This window comes from Coregonus lavaretus (assembly GCF_964263955.1).
Source record: "Coregonus lavaretus genome assembly, chromosome: 3".
NCBI classification, from domain to species: Eukaryota; Metazoa; Chordata; class Actinopteri; order Salmoniformes; family Salmonidae; genus Coregonus; species Coregonus lavaretus.
The window spans coordinates 69,801,611-69,822,212 of NC_139990.1; the positions used below are offsets into that span (position 1 = coordinate 69,801,611).

Consider the following 20,602-nt stretch of genomic DNA (forward strand, 5'->3'; position numbering starts at 1 on the left):
CACTCCGCTAAGCCAGGTAACGTTAATGATGTCTCTTGCTCGGCTGCAGTGACCAGCTAGACTAACGTTAGCTAGCTAGCGTGTCGACCCGCTGGCAAGCCGAACGATAATACAGTAGCTAAATACACTTAGCTAGCATTGTTTTGACAAGCTGACATGATAGACGGGCTGCAAGGTTGAGTGGGCACAAGACTTCGCAGAACACATTCTTTCTTCTCTGCTCTGCTGACTGTCAGAAAAACATATTATTTCATGTTTTAGCTAACGTTAGCTAGTTAGCGATTATGGCAGACGAGGTTACTACAAGCGGTTGTAACATATAGTACTGACGGGTTTACTTTACATGGTCGGTGTATCCCAGGTAGCTGGGTGTCTTGTCATCTCTGAACTTTGCTCTGACACATGAACATTTTTTTCTTCTGAAGTCACATTCTGGGAGTGACTAACACATATTACATTATAACAGTTCAGTATATTGTCTTAAATCAATTGCTGTTGCTTTACAGCTTCTGATACCCTGATATTGTTTATTCTTGCTGTAGCCTATAATTTTGGATCTCTTGCCTTTGGCCCATGTTGTATCACAGTAGGCCCCATGTTTACAATATTGTAAATGTTTAGAATGTATATAAACTACAGTACTGCCATTACCAGTCATCATTGTGATTGTGACACATTGAAGGTATCAGATTGCAAGTCCTCCCCACCTCTATACTTGATGGAAGTAAATTAAATGTGATTACCAGCGGTTCATTCTGGTGCCAATGTCTACCCTTGTCAGTTACACACCAGAAAACTGTGAGTGTGGGGGTGTGTGCACAGGGGTTCTATAATGCACTAACCTAAACAACATGCACCAAAAGCACATATGACAGCAAAACTACAGGCTCTTATTTAATAAACTGCTGTCATTGGCAGCTGTTTACCCAATTTCTTCACAACCAAATAGCATGTGATTTATGTGTAATGCTCAGATAATGACATTCCAGTGGAGTGACTTTTTGTATTCAAACATGAAAAGTCACACTGCTTTAGGCATAACAAGCTCTCACTTAATTTGTAGTGTCCAAGCAACCAAAACATACTTTTTTTTTTTAGCAGTGGTGGCAAAGGTCACAGAGAAACCTTTAACATTTTTGTAGAATGACTGTGAGAAGGTAGTTCTGGTGACTTGTTAAAAGGACATTCTACTCCGATGTAAATGGAATAAATATAATTTGCCCCTCCAGAAATGAGGCCAAAACACATTGGTCCATATTATCATGATCTGGCTGTAGCCCAACTGATGCAGCATAGTGGCTAGTAAATGGGCTGAAGAATGGGGTTGCCCATCTGCATTTACCCCATTGGGTTAAGAATTAGCTACATAGCAAACTCTAAACATCTTGTTGCTAGTTAGCATCATATTGATGACTTGAATGTCCCAAAAATACATTGTAATTGAACACTGTATTTTACTGTAAATTCCAAATAAACTTTTGTTTAGCAGTAGTACATTACAGTAAACTTTACAGTAATGTACTGTTAAACCAGTTTATTTTGAATTTACAGTAACATACAGGTTGCCTGTAAGTTACCGTAAAAGCAACAGGATATTTTTTAAGTGTAGGCCTACCTGTTATACCTTGACCCATGTTACATTAGGCCCTTATCTCCTCAATGCCTTTATCTCCTAAGGCGCTAAACACACCTAAACCATTCTGCTCATACTCCAGTTTGAAAATGGTACAGTTCACACATTTTTAGGATTTGAGAAATAATCAATGTAGTAGTAATGGAAAGCTGGGATCCTCCTCTTTTTAACAGTGGCCATTAACCCCTTTCAAATGTATTTTGTGACTGTGCAATGGCTGGGCATATGCATACAATGCATGTTTTTCTCCCTGTGGTACACACAATTTGAAAGTGCCTCGAGAGGAATATTATTTTCTTGCATAGAATGTGACAAGCCAATCGCAGTGCTAACTGTGCCACTAGAGATCCTGGTTCGAATCCAGGCTCTGTCGCAGCCGGCCGCGACCGGGAGACTCATGGGCGGCGCACAATTGGCGCAGCGTCGTCCAGGGTAGGGGAGGGAATGGCCGGCAGGGATGTAGCTCAGTTGATAGAGCATGTCGTTTGCAATGCCAGGGTTGTGGGTTTGATTCCCACGGGGGGCCAGTATAAAGAAATGTGTATTCACTAACTGTAAGTCGCTCTGGATAAGAGCGTCTGCTAAATGACTAAAATGTAAACTATTCTACTATGGGTTTGTCTGATTTTGGTGTTTGTTAGGCTACTCATGCTGTTGGCTGAGGAAAAGTAAATGTGGACAGCATCTTCAAAGTGCGTCTCGGCAGAAGTATTTTTCCATGTGCCACATTTTTTGGGGTGTGTGGGCAACAATTTTATAGCAGTTGCTCAGCCTGTGCGAGCAGTCAGAAAAGTGTTTGCACAGATGCGTTGACGACATGGGGCGGGAGACACGGGGTACAATACCAGTATTCCGATTTGATTTTCATTAGATCTTGTTGTAGTCAAAATTCATACAACCTAAGGTACACAACCTCAGCCCGGGCAGGCCCCAGACCAATTTAATCCGTGGGTGTTCACTGATAAACGTCTCTGTTTTATCTTGAGGTTGTATCACTGAACTGCAAAGTCATCATTTTGCTGCCAGCACCAAGGCCTCTTGTCTAGAATGATTCACTTGTGTTGATTTACATGATAACTCTCTCTCCTCCTTTCTCTCTTTCTGTCGTTCCTTCAGGGTACCCCTGTGCCCTGCTGTACAGGCGATTCTTCTTCCACCAGCCACCCACTGTCATTCACCTATACCACGCCATCTCCGGACTGTCTCTGGCGGCTTTCAACTTTGGTGAGACGCAAAGGGACAGACGGACGGAGGGAGGGAGGGGAGGGAGGGAGGCAAAGAGAGAAGGAGAGAGGCAGAGAGAAAGGAGACGGGGAAGTGGTGTGGGGGAGGGAGAGAGGAAACTACTGAATTAATGGAGGAAGTTGGTAGGTATTTCAGCTCATGCCTATACATTTGTAATAAGTTAAAAGGATTGAGAAGTTTGCTATGACCAGGAGCCTATTTTTGAGCAGTGCTACATGAAATAGCTAAATGGTGTCATCAATGGCTTATAACAATATTGGAACATCACAACTTCAGGTGAAGGAGAGGTGAGAGAGCAGGTGGGTTGTTGACCCTGTAGAAAGCAAGTGGCTGGGGAATGAGGAGTGGGGGTGTTTGGGTAAAATGGCTCATTTATGAAAACAGTGTTTACCTCACCATTACTTTGGTGCGGTGGGAGTAGGGTGTCAAAATTCCGGAAACTTTCAATACATTTTCCAGGAATCCTGGTTGGAGGATTCCGGATTTGCTGCTTATTCCTTCCTGATTCTGGCTACTCTCCAACCAGGATTTTGGGTAAAACCAGGGAATGTATTGAAAGTTTTGCAACCCTATGTGGGAGCATCCCTCCTCCCTAGCTCTGTTGCCCCTCTGCCCCAAATAAATGTGCCCTCCTATTTGTTTCAAAGGAAATATTTGGGTGTTTGTAGCCTTGATTATTGCTTCCATGCCGTGCGAAGATAAACCCCTAGTGTGTAACGCTGCATGAAGGAAACAGGGCAGTATCTTACGGGTGGGATTTGTCTAGCTCAGGGATGTCAAACTCGTTTCGACCCGCAGGCTTTATTCAGTCTTAACCAAGGTCCGGAGGGCTGCACACAAAATTGGTTACATTTCCTCACCGTCAAAATTACCAAAATACAGTCCTCTATCCATTGTTTTTGGAATTTTTGATGCTCCCTGACTTTCTAGCTTTTGTTTCACTGATTGTTAGAAAGCTGGACAAAGTGACGAGACTATAATCATAGGTCCATTATAATTTCTACACAGTTTCGATTTGGTTGAGGTCATTTCCCCCGAAAAAAAAAAAATAATAAGAAGAAAAGTATTTTGCTCAAAACACCGGCGAGTCGGCTGTATGTTTGACACCCCTGGACAAACTCAAGGTCTATCATTCAGTTTGTATAGCTAGCCTAACCAGTAACCACCAAGTCATGAGTAATTGTGAAGAAGTAAAGAGAGTTTGACAGACTGAGGGAGGGAGACTAGAGAGAGATGGGTGGAGGTTTGAGGTTGAGGTTTACATAGTAGAGGATTAATAACACAACCTTTTTTCCCCTTGTTCTCTGCTGCACTTGGATTTTACAGCAGGTCTGTTGCACTTTCTCTGTCTTTGTGGAATCTATCATTTTTCTTCACATGATAACCTGTGCTGACATGCTCATCTTCAATTTGCCAGAATGCACTCTTTCTTCCTCCGTTTCTCTCTCTCTGTCCCTTTCCCTTCCTCCCTCTGTCCCTCTATCATTCTATCTTTCTTTCTCTTTCAGGCACCCAGCTCTATCACTCTGCATTATGTGTCCTTGTCCAGTTCCTGATGATGAGGCTTATGGGAAGGACAATAACAACCGTCCTGGCCAGCTTTATGTTTCAAATGGTGAGATTTCTCTCTCAATCTTTCTCGCCCTTTATTTTTCTCATTTTCTCTCAATCTCTTCCTGTGTTCTGTTGGGATGCAGGGTCAGGTGATAGAGGCAGCTTCTCTCGCTCTCTCTGCTGTTCATTTTAAGATATTCACTTCCTCTGTCCTTTTTGTCTTTCACTGGAGTACTGAAGCACCGTAGAACACTGCCACTGTATGATGTAACGCTCTCTCTCTCTCCCTCCCTCCTTCTTTTTAAGTGTGATTGTGATAATTGTTTTGTATGTTTTGTTTTGATCAAGTCTGTCTTCTTCTTCTCCCCCCTCTCTCTCTCTCTCTCTCTCTCTCTCTTTCTGTCTTTCTTTCTCCCCTTCTGTCTCTGTAGGTATACCTGCTGTCAGGCTACTACTACACAGCTACAGAAGAATACGATATCAAATGGACCATGCCCCAATGTGTCCTTGCACTCAAACTTATTGGTATGTTCACCTCATCACTAACACCCTTTCGCCGCTGCTCTGTACACCCCCCCCCCCCCCCCCCCCCCCCCCACACACACACACACACATCTTTTACACCCCCACTTTGTTTCCCACTTTTATTTTGTGTAACACCTGTTGCTGAATGATTATTTGTCCTATATTATTTTATTTTATTAGTGACAACTTGTGTTGTATTAGTTGTTCATTAGCATCGGAGATAACATGGATCATATTTTGCTTAGTATTCAAAAAATCCTACTAAAATCCATCATGGTTTTACATGGGGTGCAGCTGAGGAACATCTACAGTCAAAGTATTCATTCCAATGATAATGGCAATCCTAGGAGCTTTCATAACATAGTGACTGATGCCAATTGCATTCTCTTTGATTTCAGGTTTGTCATTTGATTACTATGACGGTGGCCAGGAACCAGTGAGTTGATTGATCTCTCTCTATTGCCATTTGATTATTGGTCAATTCTGTGTTGATTTTTTTCTTCTCTCTGTTCTATTTGTTATTTTGCTCTATCAGTGTACTTGTCTGTTTGTGCTTCAACCTCTTCCAAGTTCTCCTCCGTGTGTGTGTGTGTGTGTGTGTGTGTGTGTGTGTGTGTGTGTGTGAGTGAGTGCATGCTGGAGCGAGTGAGTCAGTTTGGATGCTTGAGTGAGAGACTTTGTCCACACACCAGTCAGCGATGAGTTGAGGTAGCGTGTGTGTGGGTGTGTTTGCATTGAGGAAGTTATCCGTTTTACAAACAGGCAAATGTCTAGTGGTCATCATTCATTACAATGTTACTCTGTACAGTTGCTGCTCCCCATTTCTGATTGGTTATGTAGGGTGCCTACTAAATGGCCCAACCTTTGACCACAGCCTATAGGGCTCTGGTCGAAAGTAGAGCACTATGTAGGGAATAGGGTGTGATTTGGGACGCAGCCCATAGTCTGTGGTTACTGTGGTTACTGATACTCTGTATCTTGTTTTGTCTAGTCAAAAAGGCCCACAAAAGGTGGGCATGCTGTCCTGTTGTATGTCTGCTACGATATCATCACCATCTGTCTCTGTCGTTTGCTTGCACAATGTCGTTTCTGTATTTTTTTCAGTTGACCATTCTGTCGATACCCTATCTATCTGTGTCGGAGAATACCTTGGGTTGTTGTTGTTGCTGACTATTGACTGTTGTTGGACTATTGTCTTCTGTAGTATTTCGGAAACATGCCACGGGTTTGCACTTGGAAACCCAGCAGTTTTATGCCCCCTAGTTAAATGCCGGTTAAGTAGTCCTTTTTGGTTAAATTGAGTTTGCGATCAAACCGCGGGTGGCTTTCGATAAGAATCCTGGGTAACTGGATATGCAGCAAGCTTATTCCTTCTCAGACGGTGACTGTGTGCACTGTTAAAAATGCTTCTACTCTCTTTCAATTTTCCTTTCTTTCCACTCTTTGCTTTCCCTTTCTCTGTTTTCTCTTTTACCCAACTTTGCCCCTTTTACCCAAAATCCTCTTCCTACCACCCTCCCATCTTACCTCCCCCTTCTTTCTCCCTCTCCCCGGCTCCAACCACTATTCTCCCCTCCACCTCACTCTCCCCCCTCTCTCCCCCTCCACCCCACCAGTCCAAGTTGAATGAGGAGCAGAAGAGGTCCGCCCTGGCCAATGTTCCCTCTCTGCTGGAGGTTATCGGCTTCTCCTACTTCTACGGAGGCTTTCTGGTGGGACCTCAGTTCACACTGCGCAGCTACCAGAGGCTAGTCAAAGGGGAGCTCACCGACTGCCCCGGACAGCCACCTAACAGGTAGAGAGGGAGGGGCGGGGGGGGAGACAGGGATGGAGGCAGAGAGAGGAAGGGGATGGATACATGGGTTTACTTAACAATCTCTTTCTTTCTCTCAGTGTTATACCCGCTATGAAGCGGTTCTCCCTCGGCCTCCTCTGCCTGGTGATCTACGCAATATTCAGTCCCCACTACCCAGACAGCTATTACCTAACAGATGAGTACGACGTAAGAAAGCCTTGCTTTTGCACCAGCATTCCTGACTCTTTTTAACATCACTGATTTCCATACGTTGTTCTGTTTGACAAATGTAACCGTCAAATGCAAACGTGTCTCTTCAGGCTCAGCCGTTCTGGTATCGCTGTGTGTTCATCCTCCTCTGGGCCAAAGTCATCCTGTATAAATACGTCAGCTGCTGGGTCATAGCGGTGAGTAGTAGCACTATGTAGCAGCGCTTGGTATGTAAAACGTCTCATTTCCAGGCTGAATAACAACACCTTTTACAGACACAACTGTCTCCACATACCTGTCATTCACACACACAGATTAGTTCCACTGGGACACACCTACGTCAGATCAGGTGAGAAGAAACTGGTCTCGGTGCCCAGTATGTCAGCGGTAGGCTATATTTAGGTTTTTTAAGGAAGAAGTTATTTAAGTGTTTGTAAAAGGAATGTTTGTGTTTTGTGACTCAGGAGGGCGTGTGTATACTCTCTGGGCTCGGCTATAATGGGCTGGGTCAGAACGGCGAGCACCAATGGGACGCCTGCGCAAATATGAAGGTGTGGACGTTTGAGACCACACCCCTTTTCACAGGCACCATCGCCTCCTTCAACATAAACACCAACGCCTGGGTGGCCAGGTTAGTGCCTGACTAAAACTCAAACTATTTATGGCCAGGTTAGTGCTTTCTGGGATCCTTGGGGCATCCCTACCTTTACCTTAACCATTTAAAATTCCACCTTAATTTGGGTAAGGGCGTCCCAGGGATCTTGGATAGCAAGGACCTTAGCGCCTGATTTAAAACTATGTATGGCCAGGTTAGTGCCTGACTAAAATTAAACAATGTACGGCCAGGTTAGTGCCTGACTAAAATTAAACAATGTATGGCCAGGTTAGTGCCTGGCCATTTTTAGTGCCTGGCCAAAAAAGTGCTTACGGTCTTTTGCAAAATAGATGTTATCTTACTGAGACTAAGCTGTATATATATAAAGGTTTAATTGCAAAAAATGATACTGGTATAACTAACAATATGTGGTTGTTTGTAACACTCCTCCAGACACGTGTTTAAGCGGTTGAAGTTCCTGGGCAATAAGCTCCTGTCTCAGGTGACCGCGCTTGCATTCCTGGCCATCTGGCATGGTACGCACTCTGGATACCTCCTCTGCTTCTCCATGGAGTTCATCATCGTCAATGTGGAGAGACAGGTACGAGTAAATAATAGAATGATAATAAAGCACTACTTGAATACTGAACATTCTGCTTTTACTTCCTGCTTTACTCCTATGGGTACACTCAATATGGCTGCTTGTCCACCTATCACAGAACAGTGACTTGATTGGGGAATGGCTGTTCCGGTAATTATATTTCTATGGAAACAAGCCCCAGAGACAGAGAGCGAATCCTGAGGAGACAGCAAAATGCCTCCTCACTGATTTTGGATGCTCTCAAAGTTGTACGCGGCAATGTCTTGACCGCGGTGGGAATGTACCGTATTTATTTTTTATTTAACCTTTATTTAAGCAGGGAAGGTTAAGAAACCTCTTTTGCGAGGGCGACCTGACCCTCATTGGTCAAAACATAGTTGCATCAAACATTGGGAGCATATAAACAGTGTGGATGGCTTTTCATCTTTCTCTTTGTGATGTTTTTCATACCCTGGACCTGTGAATTGTAAATCTACTAAAAAGGAGACAACCTCTCAGTGCTAATCTATCCTCAAGCGGGTCTATTGAAGGATTCTCAATGTCTCTGCCCTGTATGCGTTCCTGGATTACAGTGTGTCCATAACTATATCTCTATACTGTATGTGTATCCCTATTTGTCTCAGGCCCAAGCGCTGGTGAGGGACAGTCCCCTGCTGACCCGCCTGGCCAACAGCCCCCTCTACCCCCTCATCTACCTGGTCCAGCAGTTCATCCACTGGCTCTTTATGGGCTATCCTTTGGTGCCCTTCTGTCTCTTCACCTATGACAAGTGGCTCAGGGTAATAAACAGCTTAGAACACATAATAAGCCTTCGGAATGTTGTCGTAAGCGTATCACATCACGTTATAAACACTCAGCCTCTTCATTTACTTTACTTGAAGTGGCGAAAGGTAGCTGGCAGTTCGTAATGCCACAAACATGTTAGAACTCAGCTCATAGATTATTGTGTGATAAGTGCAGTTGTCTGGCATATGTTTAAACTCTTGACTTGGGTTGGGGGAATGGATGTCTGGATGAGGATTTTAATTTGCTGGGTTTGTCGTCTTTCTGTTTTCCAGGTGTATTCATCCATTTATTTCTGCGGCCACATATTCTTCTTCACATTGTATCTAGGCATCCCATATCTCCGCAAGGTGCTGGTACCGAGAAAAGAACGGAGCGAGAAAAAGGAGGACTAGAACTACGTTAGGTAAATGCAAGCCTCTGTATAGTTCTCCCAGACTTTTCTGTGTTTACAGGAAGGCTGTGGCGATTATGGAATTTTGGATAATGATTAAAGAGAGTTCACCCAAATTACAAAATGACATATTGGTTTCCTTACTCTGTAAGCTGTCTATGGATAAGGTATGACAGAAATCATGTTTTGGTTTTGTTTATCTGGTCGCTGTTTCAAATGCTAACGTTTTAGCATTTGTGGCACAAATTCAATGCAAGTCAACTTTATTAGCATCTTTTGCGCTTAATGTCCAAATCAACATAAAGTTTTTAAAAAATAATGTAAGTTACTTATAGATGAAAAGCATTTGAAACAGTGGCCAGGTAAATAAAACCAAAGCATGGATTGCTGTCAGACCTTGTCCGTAGACAGCTTACTGGGTAAGGAAACCAATATGTCATTTTTTGTAATTTGGGTGAACTAGGCCTAAAAAAATGTCATAATTGTCAGTTTTACTGAGAGAGAAAAATTGAGCTTGTAATGTATCATAATGCGTCTTTGAAAATGAGTTACGACATACCTAATGTATACAACACCGCTTTGGTGACACCTACGTCTCAGAAATGTATGATTTTGACCACTTGGAACTTTAGGAAATGAAGCTTCCCTTCCCAACAAGCTGTACTGCCCGTAAAATGATTGCTGCCCTCGTTGAGAAATTACCAACTTTACCCTCTTCGTGTAAAAATGAAACAATGCTATTGGGTAAACTATATCTACTTGAAAATGAAGTTTAAAGACCTAAAAGAAATGTATTAAAACAATTATTATTCGTAATTGTCGATTTATACGATTAATTTCCCAGCTGTAGTTTAGACGTAAAATCCTGTAAACACATTCCCTATGTTTCAGTTATTCATTAGTCTCCATATTGGCAAATGGTAGTTTCCAGATAATTAGTTAAACTTAAAGGCATAGTTCACTCCAAAATTGACTTTTGCCTGATGTTTTCATACCTCCATAAATGGTATGAATTCAAAATATGCAGATCTCAAATGAATGGGAAACATTCCGATCCAAAACAAATGGTGCCAATTTTTCCCATTAGTTTGAGATTTAGGCTTACAAATTTCTCCTAATGCATATAGAGGGATCTTCACAACATATTTATGGATAGACCGAAACAGAGGTAGAAATGTCGTCGTAGCTTACGTTACTTGTGGATATCTGATAAGGGCATAATATTTATGATGATGGATTTCTATTGTACTTTTCCACCAAATGCTCAAAGTGCTTTTTGTACGGGGGGAAGGTCACCTCAACTAATCTCTCTCGCGCCTCTCCCTCTCTCAGGTCTCTGGCTGAATCGCCACCCAGGATGTGACTGAAGGGAACTGTGACTTTTAACTAGGAGCAGATCAGAAAATATTTTACAGCCTTTAATATTATGTTCGTGTACACATTTTTCTTTCTATTTATTTTAATGTTTTGGACGGGACGCACGTTTTTTGGGACCAGGTAGATGAGGGTACAGGAAATAACCATTGTGCCACAATTGTGAGCCAATCGGGTGTTTTCTTGAATTTAGAAAACTTGAGAGACTGAAGTCTTTTATACACAGAATATTGCACTCGCCACTCATGGGCTCTGGGTCCGTAGGCGGCTCTGTTTTATGATCTCTCTTCCTGTTTCAACCCTCCCCTCAAGTCAAAATACACTGAGTATACAAAACATCCTAATATTGAGTTGCCCCCCCCCCCCCCCCCCACACCTTTACCCTCAGAACAGACTCAATTTGTCGGACAATTTGTGGACTCTACAAGGTGTCGAAAGCGTTCCACAGGGATGCTGGCCCATGTTGACTCCAACGCTTCCCACAGTTGTGTCAAGTTGGCTGGATGCTTGATACACACGGGAAACTGTTGAGCGTGAAAAACCCAGCAGCGTTGCAGTTCTTGACACAAACTGGTGTGTCAAGCAGTGACTACTACCATACCCCGTTCAAAGGCACTTCAATCTTTTGTCTTGCCCGTTCACCCTCTGAATGGCACACATACACAATCCATGTCTCAAGGCTTAAAAATCATTCTTTATCCTGTCTCCTCCCCTTCATCTACACTGATTTGAAGTAGATTTAACAAGTGACATCAATAAGGGATCATAGCTTTCACCTGATTCACCTGGTCAGTCTATGTCATGGAAAGAGCAGGTGTTTTTAATGTTTAGTATACTCAGTGTAGAGAGAACCTGCACAGATATGGCTATGGTTCAGGCACAACAGAAATGTATTTGGCACTTTCAGATTTAATGTAAACATGCATTTTGTTGAGAGAACAAAAAACCAAGGATTGCTGCTCTGACGGGAATTATATATTTAGTTTTCATTGATCCGTTGGCCAACACTCACAAGAAGCACTGTAGAACACACTGTACACACTAACACGTGACTCAAAAATGGCCTTGTATTATCAGCGAATGTTTTTACATTTATTCTGGTTTCAATTCAGATTTCGTTTCTGTTATTTTGTGATGAGACTGGATTTTATAGCTATTTTAGGAGGGTTTTACGGTAGACCATTTTGTAGCTTTGGATAAGATTCCATGAAGAGATTTCAATGCTCTCCTCTTCCCCATCCCTCTCTCCTCATGACCTTTTCCTCTCCTCCCTTTGTCTGCCATTCTACATCCTCCTCTCACTCTATCTCCACCCCACACCCTTCTGACTGTCTCTGAACAAACTGGAAAACAAACTCGCAACTAAAACAACAGGTAACCAACACTTTTACATTGAGTGACATCACCATACCAATGTCAGCAGCATCACCAGTGGTCTCCAGAGAGATCTAGCACCTTCCTCTATCTTTCTTAGGACTTGGTAGAACTTCTCCCTAACCACTGACGCAAGGTCAGATCTAGTATGTTTGACCTGTCAGATAATCTGTTCCTAGATCTGTGTTAAGGGGCAACTTCTACCACTATCCTTTTCCAATGCAGACACACATTGGGAGAGCAGTGACTCACTGTAGCAACAACCCAGATTTTAATAATAATATTTATACTTGTGGTAATAATTAATTGATGTGAATTAATTGTTATTCCAGAGACTACTTTTTTTGCCTTATTGCTACCAAATGTACAAAGGAAAAGAGAAATGGAAAAAAAATAATTTTAAATAAACTTTTTGTAATGTTCATTAAAATGCTGGATTTTAAAAACCAAGGAGGTTGTTTGTGTTTGTGTTTGTGTGTGTGTGTGTGTGTGTGTGTGTGTGTGTGTGTGTGTGTGTGTGTGTGTGTGTGTGTACACGCTGTCTGGTAGAAGGGGTGATATGACGTAATTTTGCAGTCAGGGCGGGGAAAGGTAGTGGCTGTTAAGAGAGCGTGCCCCCCAGCTGTCAGTCACTACTTGTAGACAAAAATAGAAATTATGCTGTGCCGAAATGAGTAATATCATGCGTTGGGCCGGACACCCTCATTGTGGATTCAATAAACAGAGAGAACAGTGCAATTTGGCAGGGAGCTAGAATTGGAGCTGAGAGAGAGCGAGGACGCAGTGTGGGCGGGTTAAGAAACACGGAGAGGGAGGGGACGAAAGCGTTATATTCCCATCGTTTTTCCCACTTCATACGACGCCTGCCGAAAACAAGGACATCGGTATTGAGATACTATCAGTTCGTATCACAGTCTTACATCAAACTGAGACGTGCACATTTGAGCATCTTCAAGAGATCTGCGTAAGAAATCCCGTTTCCTGAGCTTTTGATATTTTGCGTCGGAGGAGGATAGCGGAGCTGCAGAGGCGCGGATGCTACGAGGGTAGCGTTGGGTACCAAAACACCTCACACTCACCACGGTAATGTGAAGTCGACAGCGTCTTTCTTCTTTTTTTGGTTGTAACCAGCATCTATGTCTGCGACAATATTTTTTAAGGGTCCAAATATAGATCTGCAGGCCGTATGGTGCCAATTGATGCACCTATCCATCAATATGGGGTATAAAATCGATTAGTAATTGTCGCATTTACGCATGTCTGCATCACCTCTGTGTAGCCTTGAACAATCTGTGCTAACTATTAATTTTGAGCAGAATATATATTGTACGCCCCTCTACACAGTCTGGTTCAAGTTTTTAGTTTTGATTTAATATAAAGGGCCTAGATAGGCATGGCATTGAATGGTAGAATATAGGTATCGTGATGCCAATAACGCCTCAATATCCCATGGAATCATTTTGAATACTGTGTCAACCAACTGGCACGGACACCAAAGCCTAAACACACCCACACAGGCAATGAGAAGGTGTGTGCTTAGGCAGCATATTGGCCTGGATAGGCCATAACATCACTGTTACATTTACCATCTCAAAATGAATGCAGCATTACTAGACACTACTAGGCTACACTAATACATTCCAGCTTTTAATTAATTATGCATGTCAGTTTGTTTTGATTCAGTCTAATGCTCCATTCTATTCTACCATTTAATGTGCCAATCCACTTCACTCTACCACGACCAGGTGCCTGGGCCTGCATATGTAAAGCACCATAAAGGTTGCCTAATATTAGCCCAGTCACTGTCTTTTTACTGTGCTTTTGTTATTATGCATTATTTAACTGTATTCTGTATGTGAAAGTATAGCGCCGGAAGATTCCGTTGGATGTAGGCCTAATGTATTAGGATTTTTACTGATGTGTATTTGTCTGTCTGCCCTGTCCTGTCTAGTCTATGCTCTCTACACCTCAGTCTATCTTCCAGTGCTGATCGGTTTAATGCACACGCGTCAAACTCATTCTGCGGGGGGCCGAGTGTCTGCAGGTTTTCACTCCTCCCTTGTACTTAATTGATGAATTAAGGTCACTGGTTAGTTAGGAACTCCCCTCACCTGGTTGTATACGTCTTAATTGGACACAAATTGAAAGGAGGAACCAAAAACCAGCGTACTCGTCCCTCCGTGGAATGAGTTTGACAGCCCTGGTTTAATGCATGTACTGTATTCCTCTTCCTCTTCTCTCCCTGTCCTCCCGTCCCTTCAACCTTTCCCTTCATCCCTCAGATGGACAGAATGAGTTTTCTCTCCTTCCTCCTCCTTTGCTTGACTTCGGTTGCTAATGGCAACAAAGGTCAGTTTCCTTTCCTTTTGACTGTTAATTGTGAGCGCTGCTGAAAGAATGTTTTTTTTCTATTGCCATGGGAGCACACATAACTGTAGTCTCGCTCATGGCCAGGGCCCTTTTGTCCCTGTCTCCTGAACTCTAGTAGAGGGAATTCAATCATATATCCACTCACTGTGCTCAAAGCCATGATATATTACATTATATATCTGTAATGTATGATTACATACACGTCATCATTATAGAGTGTTGTCCTTCATTTAGCCAATATGTAGGTTAATATGTATTTTGCTCAATTGTGATGATGTTGCTGTATGTGTATGTGATTCTGTGTGTAATCGATAGCATGACTTTCCAAGGAGGATCAATCTTCATCTCTTCATCTCATTTATCACCGTGGATAGCCATGACTCTTGATTTACCAACATTGTTCCAATGATTGTCATGCTGGAGACTTGAAGTGAAACTGAAATGGACAGAGTGGGGAGAGAACGTCAGAGAGGGCGAGAGAGGAGAGGAGGAAGGGAGTGACGCCGAAAGAGACAGAAGTGGAAAGGGGAGAAGGGGAGCAGCAGTGACGGGGGAGCAAAAGGAGGGAAGCGGGTCCAAGAGATACAGAGACAAAGTGTGTGTGACAGAGAAACAGACAGATAGTTAGGAAAGGTGAGGTGGGGATAGGAAGAGGGAGAGATGGTGCGTTAAATCAAGTGACGGAGAGAAACAGAGTGAGAGCGATAAGGGCGTGTGAGAGAAGGGCAGGGAACGAGGGGATGTTGTGTGGAGAGATACAGTGACAGAGAGAGGATGAGTGCCAGAGACTGAGAGAGAGGGATGGAAAACGATGTCTCTCAATCTGTAATCCCGGCTGTAATCCACGGCCCTGATGTTCAGATTAATGCTATATTGCAGAGAGATGGAAAGAGGGAAGGAGGGATGGGGGAGAGGGGGGGGGGGGCAGACAGGCAGGGAGAGAGGGTTAGAGATGAATGACAAAAGGAGGGACAGAGCAGAAGCTTGAGGACAAGCAGTGTTTGTATCAGATTAACCATTGAGGATGGCGAATACTAGCCTGGGCATGACTCACCAGCCTGGTCACACAAACAAAGGGGTGTACTACAAAGCAAGATCAAGGAGTTAGCCAGCTAACTTGCCTGAATATTCTGAAAAAAACATTTTAGTTTTTAGAAAGCTAAGCTTGAAATGGGCATGGTCTAATTGACTCAACAACCAAACACACATCCCACTGGGTAAAAACTGGATGAATCAATGTTGTTTCCACGTCATTTCAACAACAAAAAATCAATGTGATGACGTTAAATCAATGTGGAAAACTGGTTGGATTAGGAAAAAAGTCCTAAATCCAATGACATGGTGAAATGTTTGGTTTATTACACGTTGAATTCACGTTAGTTGACAACTCAACCATATGTAAATCACAATTAGATGTTGAGCTGATGTCTGTGCCCAGTGGGATATCTACAGTTCAATCGGAAAGTATTCAGACCCCTACATTTTGTTACGTTACGGCCTTATTCATTTTTGTATTATTATCCCTCATCAATCTACACACAATACCCCATAATGACAAAGCGAAAACAGGTTTTTAGACATTTTAGCAAATGTGTTAAAAATAAAAAACATATCTTATTTACATAAGTATTCAGACCCTTTGCTATGAGACTTGAAATTGAGCTCAGGTGCATCCTGTATCCATTGATCCTCCTTGAGATGTTTTTACAACTTGATTGGAGTCCACCTGTGATCAATTAAATTGATTGGACATGATTTTGAAAGGCACACACCTGTCTACAGTGAGGGAAAAAAGTATTTGATCCCCTGCTGATTTTGTACGTTTGCCCACTGACAAAGAAATGATCAGTCTATAATTTTAATGGTATGTTTATTTGAACAGTGAGAGACAGAATAACAACAAAAAAATCCAGAAAAACACATGTCAAAAATGTTATAAAAATATTTGCATTTTAATGAGGGAAATAAGTATTTGACCCCTCTGCAAAATATGACTTTGTACTTGGTGGCAAATCCCTTGTTGGCAATCACAGAGGTCAGACGTTTCTTGTAGTTGGCCACCAGGTTTGCACACATCTCAGGAGGGATTTTGTCCCACTCCTCTTTGCAGATCTTCTCCAAGTCATTAAGGTTTCGAGGCTAACGTTTGGCAACTCGAACCTTAAGCTCCCTCCACAGATTTTCTATGGGATTAAGGTCTGGAGACTGGCTAGGCCACTCCAGGACCTTAATGTGCTTCTTCTTGAGCCACTCCTTTGTTGCCTTGGCCGTGTGTTTTGGGTCATTGTCATGCTGGAATACCCATCCACAACCCATTTCAATGCCCTGGCTGAGGGAAGGAGGTTCTCACCCAAGATTTGACGGTACATGGCCCCGTCCATCGTCCCTTTGATGCGGTGAAGTTGTCCTGTCCCTTAGCAGAAAAACACCCCCAAAGCATAATGTTTCCACCTCCATGTTTGACGGTGGGGATGGTGTTCTTGGGGTCATAGGCAGCATTCCTCCTCCACCAAACACGGCGAGTTGAGTTGATGACAAAGAGCTCAATTTTGGTCTCATCTGACCACAACACTTTCACCCAGTTCTCCTCTGAATCATTCCGATGTTCATTGGCAAACTTCAGACGGGCCTGTATATGTGCTTTCTTGAGCAGGGGGACCTTGCGGGCGCTGCAGGATTTCAGTCCTTCACGGCGTAGTGTGTTACCAACTGTTTTCTTGGTGACTATGGTCCCAGATGCCTTGAGATCATTGACAATATCCTCCCGTGTAGTTCTGGGCTGATTCCTCACCGTTCTCATGATCATTGCAACTCCACAAGGTGAGATCTTGCATGGAGCCCCAGGCCGAGGGAGATTGACAGTTCTTTAGTTTTTCTTCCATTTGCGAATAATTGCACCATCTGTTGTCACCTTCTCACCAAGCTGCTTGGCGATGGCCTTGTAGCCCATTCCAGCCTTGTGTAGGTCTACAATCTTGTCCCTGACATCCTTGGAGAGCTCTTTGGTCTTGGCCATGGTGGAGAGTTTGGAATCTGATTGATTGATTGCTTCTGTGGACAGGTGTCTTTTATACAGGTAACAAGCTGAGATTAGGAGCACTCCCTTTAAGAGTGTGCTCCTAATCTCAGCTCGTTACCTGTATAAAAGACACCTGGGAGCCAGAAATCTTTCTGATTGAGAGGGGGTCAAATACTTATTTCCCTCATTAAAATGCAAATCAATTTATAACATTTTTACATACGTTTTTCTGGATTTTTTTGTTGTTATTCTGTCTCTCACTGTTCAAATAAACCTACCATTAAAATTATAGACTGATCATTCCTTTGTCAGTGGGCAAACATACAAAATCAGCAGGGGATCAAATACTTTTTTCCCTCACTGTATATAAGGTCCCACAGTTGACAGTGCATGTCAGAGCAAAAAGCAAGCCATGAGGTCGAAGGAATTGTCCGTAGAGCTCCGAGACAGGATTGTGTCGAGGCACAGATCTGGGGAAGGGTACCAAAAAATGTCTGCAGCATTGAAGGTCCCCAAGAACACAGTGGCCTGCATCATTCTTAAATGGAAGACGTTTGGAACCACCAAGACTCTTCCTAGAGCTGGCCAAACTGAGCAATCGGGGGAGAAGGGACTTGGTCAGGAAGGTGACCAAGAACCCGATGTTCGCTCTGACAGAGCTCCAGAGTTCCTCTGTGGAGATGGGATAACCTTCCAGAAGGACAACCATCTCTGCAGCACTCCACCATTCAGGCCTTTATGGTAGAGTGGCCAGACGGAAGCAACTCCTCAGTAAAAGGCACATGACTGCCCGCTTGGAGTTTTCCAAAAGGCACCTAAAGGACTCTTAAGACCATGAGAAACAAGATTCTCTGGTCTGATGAAACCAAGATTGAACTCTTTGGCCTAAATGCCAAGCGTCACATCTGGAGGAAATCTGGCACCATCCCAACGGTGAAGCATGCTGGTGGCAGCATCATGCTGTGGGGATGTTTTTCAGCGGCAGGGACTGGGAGACTAATCAGGATCAAGGGAAAGATGAACGGAGCAAAGTACAGAGAGATCAGGACCTCAGACTGGGGCGAAGGTTCACCTTCCAACAGGACAACGACCCTAAGCACACAGCCAAGACAACGCAGGAGTGGCTTCGGGGACAAGTCTCTGAATGTCCTTGAGTGGCCCAGCCAGAGCCCAGACTTGAACCCGATCGAACATCTCTGGAGAGAGCTGAAAATAGCTGTGCGGCGATGCTCCCCATCCAACCTGACAGAGGTTGAGAGGATCTGCAGAGAAGAATGGGAGAAACGCCACAAATACAGGTGTGCCGTCATACCCAAGAAGACTCGAGGCTGTAATCGCTGCCTATGGTGCTTCAACAAAGTACTGAGTAAACGGTCTGAATACTTATGTAACTTATGTTTTTTCACAAAAATCTAAAAACCTGTTTTTGCTTTGTCATTATGGGGTATTGTGTGTAGGTTGATGAGGAGAAAAAATGATTTCATCCATTTTAGAATATGGCTGTAACGTAACAAAATGTGGCAAAAGTAAAGGGGTCTGAACACTTTCCAAATGCACTGTATGTTTAGCTTTCTTAACGAGCCAGAAAATCAACTGTTATTTCTGGTTGTTTATCAAAGTTAGCTGGCTAACTCATTGGTCCTGCTTTGTAGTATACCCCTCTGGGTAGGAGAACGCCACTTGTCTTTGAGATGATTAGTACTGAAGAACCATTACTTTCCACTCTGTAGTACTCTCATCTCCCATTGATTCAGACCAGACTGGCATTTTAAATGTTATAATTTGGCATAGTGTTTTGATGTTGAAACGGCAGAGTGGTTGCTACACAACATGTCCTGTGGCTCTGTCATCACTGTCTGAGTCTAACGTCATCATCTCAGGGTCTAGTGAGGGAGACATGTCTAACATAAAAAAACCTCAGGCTTTTGTTTTGGTCTTTGATTGTTTGAGTGTAAAATCGTCACCGTTCCAGCTCGTTAGCTCTGCCTTTGATTGATATGGGTGAACATTCTGGAGAGAAATTAATAATGAATTTGCAATTAGAGAGTGGATTCACAGCAAACTTTCCCCGTTTAATTTGGACGAGTGAAGTGCGCCTGTGGCAGGCTGCTTGGTGTTGTTCTGATTGATATGTGCAATATACCTCTCCCTGTGTGATAAGGTGAAATCGGCCTAGGTGTAATTATGTTGCCAACTGATGCAAGGTGTGGAGTGACACTTGACGTGTGTGTTAGGGGGCGAGGGTGGGGGTTGAGTGTGTTTGTGTGTGCGTTTCTGTGTGTCTGTGTGTGTCTTTATTCGTCTGTATGTGTATCTGCGGACACACACACACACAAGTCCTCTCACATAAGGGGGTGTTACAAATAGCCATGTTTTTTCCCCCTTCTAATTGCTCCATTTAACCCAAGCCTCCTTTTGTCTCCTGTGTTGCCGTTCAGCCAATAAACACAAGCCATGGATCGAGACGGAGTACCAGGGTATCGTCATGGAGAACGACAACACCGTTCTTCTCAACCCACCACTGTTCGCCCTGGATAAAGACGCTCCACTGCACTATGCAGGTACAGTACAGGCATGGTTAGAATGATGGGAGTGCAATGGGGGGCACTTGGCAGTCCTCCTATAACAAATCAGGACTCACCCATATAATAAGCATTATAAAATATTAGCATTGAAAGTATGGTAGCAATGTATTTTACAGTACTAATATTACCGGGTGTTTACTAGTTAACACAGAGTATAAACACAAAACATATTGCCATTTGGAACATTTGCTATTGATTACAATGGCCACGGTTAGTTCATTATCTTACTGGCATATTGAAAATCGAGTCCCACCCTGCCCCTACAGTGAGTAAGCATTTTGTAGAGGGGGAAATTGTTAGTAATTGAAAATGTTATGCCACCCTAAAATCAGAATGGACAGAGTAAAATAGTAATTACACAATAATAACCTATGACGCACCATCATTTGTGCCTGAAAGTTCACATTGTTACCACACAATTGAGTAAATTCCAGGTAAATACCAGTGGTACAAGTACTGTAAAATAAAGCGCTACCTAAAGGATTTTGCTGGGCACTCCCAAAAGCATTACAAATATTAACATGGAAAATAATCATATCTGTCCA

The 20,602-nt window shown here is 43.1% G+C and overlaps 2 protein-coding genes across 4 annotated transcripts in view; both read left to right on the forward strand.

Annotated features, from left to right (window-relative positions):
• LOC311120916 (lysophospholipid acyltransferase 5-like) overlaps window positions 1-12,533 on the forward strand; it is a 30,854-nt gene extending 18,321 nt beyond the window's left edge. For all 3 annotated transcript variants that reach the window (XM_084157907.1, XM_084157908.1, XM_084157906.1), the window contains 12 exons: window positions 2,750-2,857; window positions 4,387-4,493; window positions 4,864-4,957; window positions 5,356-5,393; window positions 6,574-6,752; window positions 6,851-6,959; window positions 7,073-7,159; window positions 7,427-7,593; window positions 8,011-8,158; window positions 8,782-8,937; window positions 9,217-9,347; window positions 10,668-12,533. In XM_084157907.1, the coding sequence (XP_084014033.1) occupies window positions 4,434-4,493; window positions 4,864-4,957; window positions 5,356-5,393; window positions 6,574-6,752; window positions 6,851-6,959; window positions 7,073-7,159; window positions 7,427-7,593; window positions 8,011-8,158; window positions 8,782-8,937; window positions 9,217-9,336 (1,158 nt within the window). In that variant the 5' untranslated portion in view covers window positions 2,750-2,857; window positions 4,387-4,433 and the 3' untranslated portion in view covers window positions 9,337-9,347; window positions 10,668-12,533. The remainder of the gene's footprint in view (window positions 1-2,749; window positions 2,858-4,386; window positions 4,494-4,863; window positions 4,958-5,355; window positions 5,394-6,573; window positions 6,753-6,850; window positions 6,960-7,072; window positions 7,160-7,426; window positions 7,594-8,010; window positions 8,159-8,781; window positions 8,938-9,216; window positions 9,348-10,667) is intronic.
• Window positions 12,534-13,064: 531 nt separating this feature from the next.
• LOC311125701 (calsyntenin-3-like) overlaps window positions 13,065-20,602 on the forward strand; it is a 32,299-nt gene continuing 24,761 nt past the window's right edge. The window contains 3 exon segments of the mRNA XM_084158431.1: window positions 13,065-13,166; window positions 14,366-14,432; window positions 19,911-20,033. Coding sequence (XP_084014557.1) covers window positions 14,366-14,432; window positions 19,911-20,033 — 190 coding nt within the window. The 5' untranslated portion in view covers window positions 13,065-13,166.